At 41.9% G+C, this 3052-nt stretch overlaps 1 protein-coding gene across 1 annotated transcript; it reads left to right on the plus strand.

Annotated features, from left to right (window-relative positions):
• The first annotated feature begins 272 nt into the window (after window positions 1-272).
• LOC113893394 (transmembrane emp24 domain-containing protein 7-like) lies at window positions 273-780 on the plus strand. The gene is given in 2 exon segments (XM_027543397.1): window positions 273-475; window positions 477-780. Coding segments are annotated over 2 exon segments (507 nt in total).
• Window positions 781-3052: the final 2272 nt, after the last annotated feature.

Consider the following 3052-nt stretch of genomic DNA (forward strand, 5'->3'; position numbering starts at 1 on the left):
TTTTCACCTGTTCTCTGCTGGCTATACTTCTGCTCCCCAGGTTGTTCTGGCATCTGGGCCCTGGTCACTCAGTACCTTCCACCATACCCAGCAACTCGCTCCACATCTTGAATCTCTCCGAGGCTCGGAGCATCTCGGCAGGGCGTCTTCATGATGCCACCTCAGCCGAGGCCTGCAGCGTGCAGTGAGTCAGTGCAGACCCAACCCCGAGTCCCCGCAGCTCCGTTGGGGCCACCGTCTCGGGTTGCCCCACACAGTGCTGGGTGGCCGCCATGGGCCGTTGGTACTGCAGGCTGCTCCTGATGCTGCTGTTCCTGGTGCCAGGCTCTGGCAGCGCCTGCGAGAGCACCTTCGAGCTGCCTGACAATGCCAAGCAGTGTTTCCACGAGGACATCACACAGGGCACCAAGTGCACCCTCCAGTTCCAGGTAATTACTGGTGGTCACTGTGATGTAGATTGTCGACTAGAAGATCCTGTTGTACAAGGAGATGAAGAAACAGTATGATAATTATACCTTCACAGCCTCCAAAAATGGGACATACAAATTTTGCTTCAGCAAAGAATTTTCTACTTTCACACATAAAAATGTATATTTTGATTTTCAAGTTGGAGAAGATCCACTTTTGTTTCCTGGTGAGAATCGAGTCAGGGCTCTTACCCAGTTGCAATCTGTCTGTGTTTCAATTCATGAAGCTCTGAAATCTGTCATTGACTATCAGACTCACTTCCGATTGAGAGAAGCTCAAGGCCGAAGCAGCGCTGAGGATCTAAATACATGAGTGACCTACTGGTTAGTAAGAGAAGCCCTCATTCTTCTGGTGGTTAGCATAGGGCAGGTATTTCTTTTAAAAAGCTTTTTCTCAGATAAAAGAACCAGGACAACTTGTGTTGAATCTTAACTACATTTTGAGAATTGATTACATTGCCACTGTAATATTGCTGTCCTCTAATTAACTTTAGGTACAGAAGAAGTTAATATTGGCAACATTTTTAGAATCTTACTCATACACCTGTGGGGGTGGGGGGAGGGATGTACAATGCATATCCCCAAGCTGTGGAAAGGACACCTTTTTTTTATTTGTAAAGGTAGAAAAACTTTGGGGCTTATTTTGGGCTATTCAAAAATATTCAACACAATGATCTACATTTTTATGGGTTGTTACTATCTACTCTTTGCACACTAAACTTTAGTCATTTTGATACCTTTTAACTATTTAAAAGTACTTTTCTGGTAAGTTGTGGATATTTTAAAAGCCTTTAGTTTAATGTCAACATGTGTTGTGGAGGAAGAAAGTTACCTTTTAGTTGTTTATAGTAAATAAAGTTTTGTTTTTAAGAAAACCAAATGTGATTAACTGTAGCCAAAGCCCTAATCTGCACTGTTTAATTTTATGAGGACACAAATCTACCATAGAAATGTTAGTTAATATTGATAAAATTTTAAATTGACACATCACGGTTTAATTTTTTTCTCAGTAGCTTCGAAAATGTCATTTTTGTTCTTTGGGTTTATTCTATGATCTATATAACCAGTTATGTTATTTTTTTTCTTTCATAAAGATATTCTGACCTCACAGGAGCAAGTATGTTTCAGTAACATAATAGAGTTTACACAAACCTTAAAAAAATCAGACTATTGTTAACAGGTAGAATAATTACAGAATAATTTAAGACACTACAATGGGGAGCAAAATGACATGAGAAAACTTTTAGTGAGTTATTAGCACATGTTACATTTTCAGTGCTTTTACAAAGAAAAAAGGTGATCTGTTTCATTGTAAACATTTGAATTGACTAGTTCTTGCTCTAATGTGGTTTTAAGGTCTGGAGTCATTCCCAGCTTAAATTGACAGTTGTTAATATGAAAGTTATGAAAGTAGTGGAGAAGGCAATGGCACCCCACTCCAGTACTCTTGCCTGGAAAATCCCATGGATGGAGGAGCCTGGTAGGCTGCAGTCCATGGGGTCGCTAAGAGTTGGATATGACTGAGCGACTTCACTTTCACTTTTCACTTTCATGCATTGGAGGAGGAAATGGCAACCCACTCCAGTGTTCTTGCCTGGAGAATCCCAGGGACAGCGGGGCCTGGTGGGCTGCCGTCTATGGGGTCACACAGAGTGGGACACGACTGAAGTGACTTAGTAGTAGTAGTAATATGAAAGTAAAAGTGTAAAAGTGCCATACATTTTATTCTAGTGGGTGTGATGCACTGAGTAGTTAGTTTCTGTGGTTTTTTCTTTCTTTTTCTTTTTGTTGTTATTGTTTTTTTGTCTTGCACATGTAATTCATACAATTTCTGATTTAGCAGCCCTATGGCAGAAAGTGAAGAAGAACTGAAGAGCCTCTTGATGAAAGTGAAAGAGAAGAGTTAAAAATGTTGGCTTAAGCTCAACATTAGAAAACTAAAATCATGGCATCCAGTCCCATCACTTCATGGCAAATAGATGGGGAAACAGTGGAAACAGTGTCAGACTTTATTTTTCTGGGTTCCAAAATCACTGCGGATGGTGATTGCAGCCATGAAATTAAAAGACGCTTGCTCCTCGGAAGGAAAGTTATGACCAACCTAGACAGCATATTCAAAAGCAGAGACATTACTTTGCCAACAAAGGTCCGTCTAGTCAAGGCTATGGTTTTTCCAGTGGTCATGTATGGATGTGAGAGTTGGACTATAAAGAAAGCTGAGCTCCGAAGAATTGATGCTTTTGAACTGTGGTGTTGGAGAATACTCCTGAGAAGACTCCTTGGACTGCAAGGAGATCCAACCAGTCCATCCTAAAGGAGATCAGTCCTGGGTGTTCATTGGAGGGACTGATGTTGAAGCTGAAACTCCAATACTTTGGCCACCTGATGCAGAGAGCTGACTCATTTGCAAAGACCCTGATTCTGGGAAAGATTGACGGCAGGAGAAGAAGGGGATGACAGAGGATGAGATGGTTGGATGGCATCACCGACACAATGGAAATGGATTTGAGTGGACTCCAGGAGTTCGTGATGGACAGGGAGGCCCTGGCGTGCTGCGGCTCATGTGGTCACAGAGTCAGACATGA

This window comes from Bos indicus x Bos taurus, chromosome 5 (assembly GCF_003369695.1).
Source record: "Bos indicus x Bos taurus breed Angus x Brahman F1 hybrid chromosome 5, Bos_hybrid_MaternalHap_v2.0, whole genome shotgun sequence".
Classification (NCBI taxonomy): Eukaryota; Metazoa; Chordata; class Mammalia; order Artiodactyla; family Bovidae; genus Bos; species Bos indicus x Bos taurus.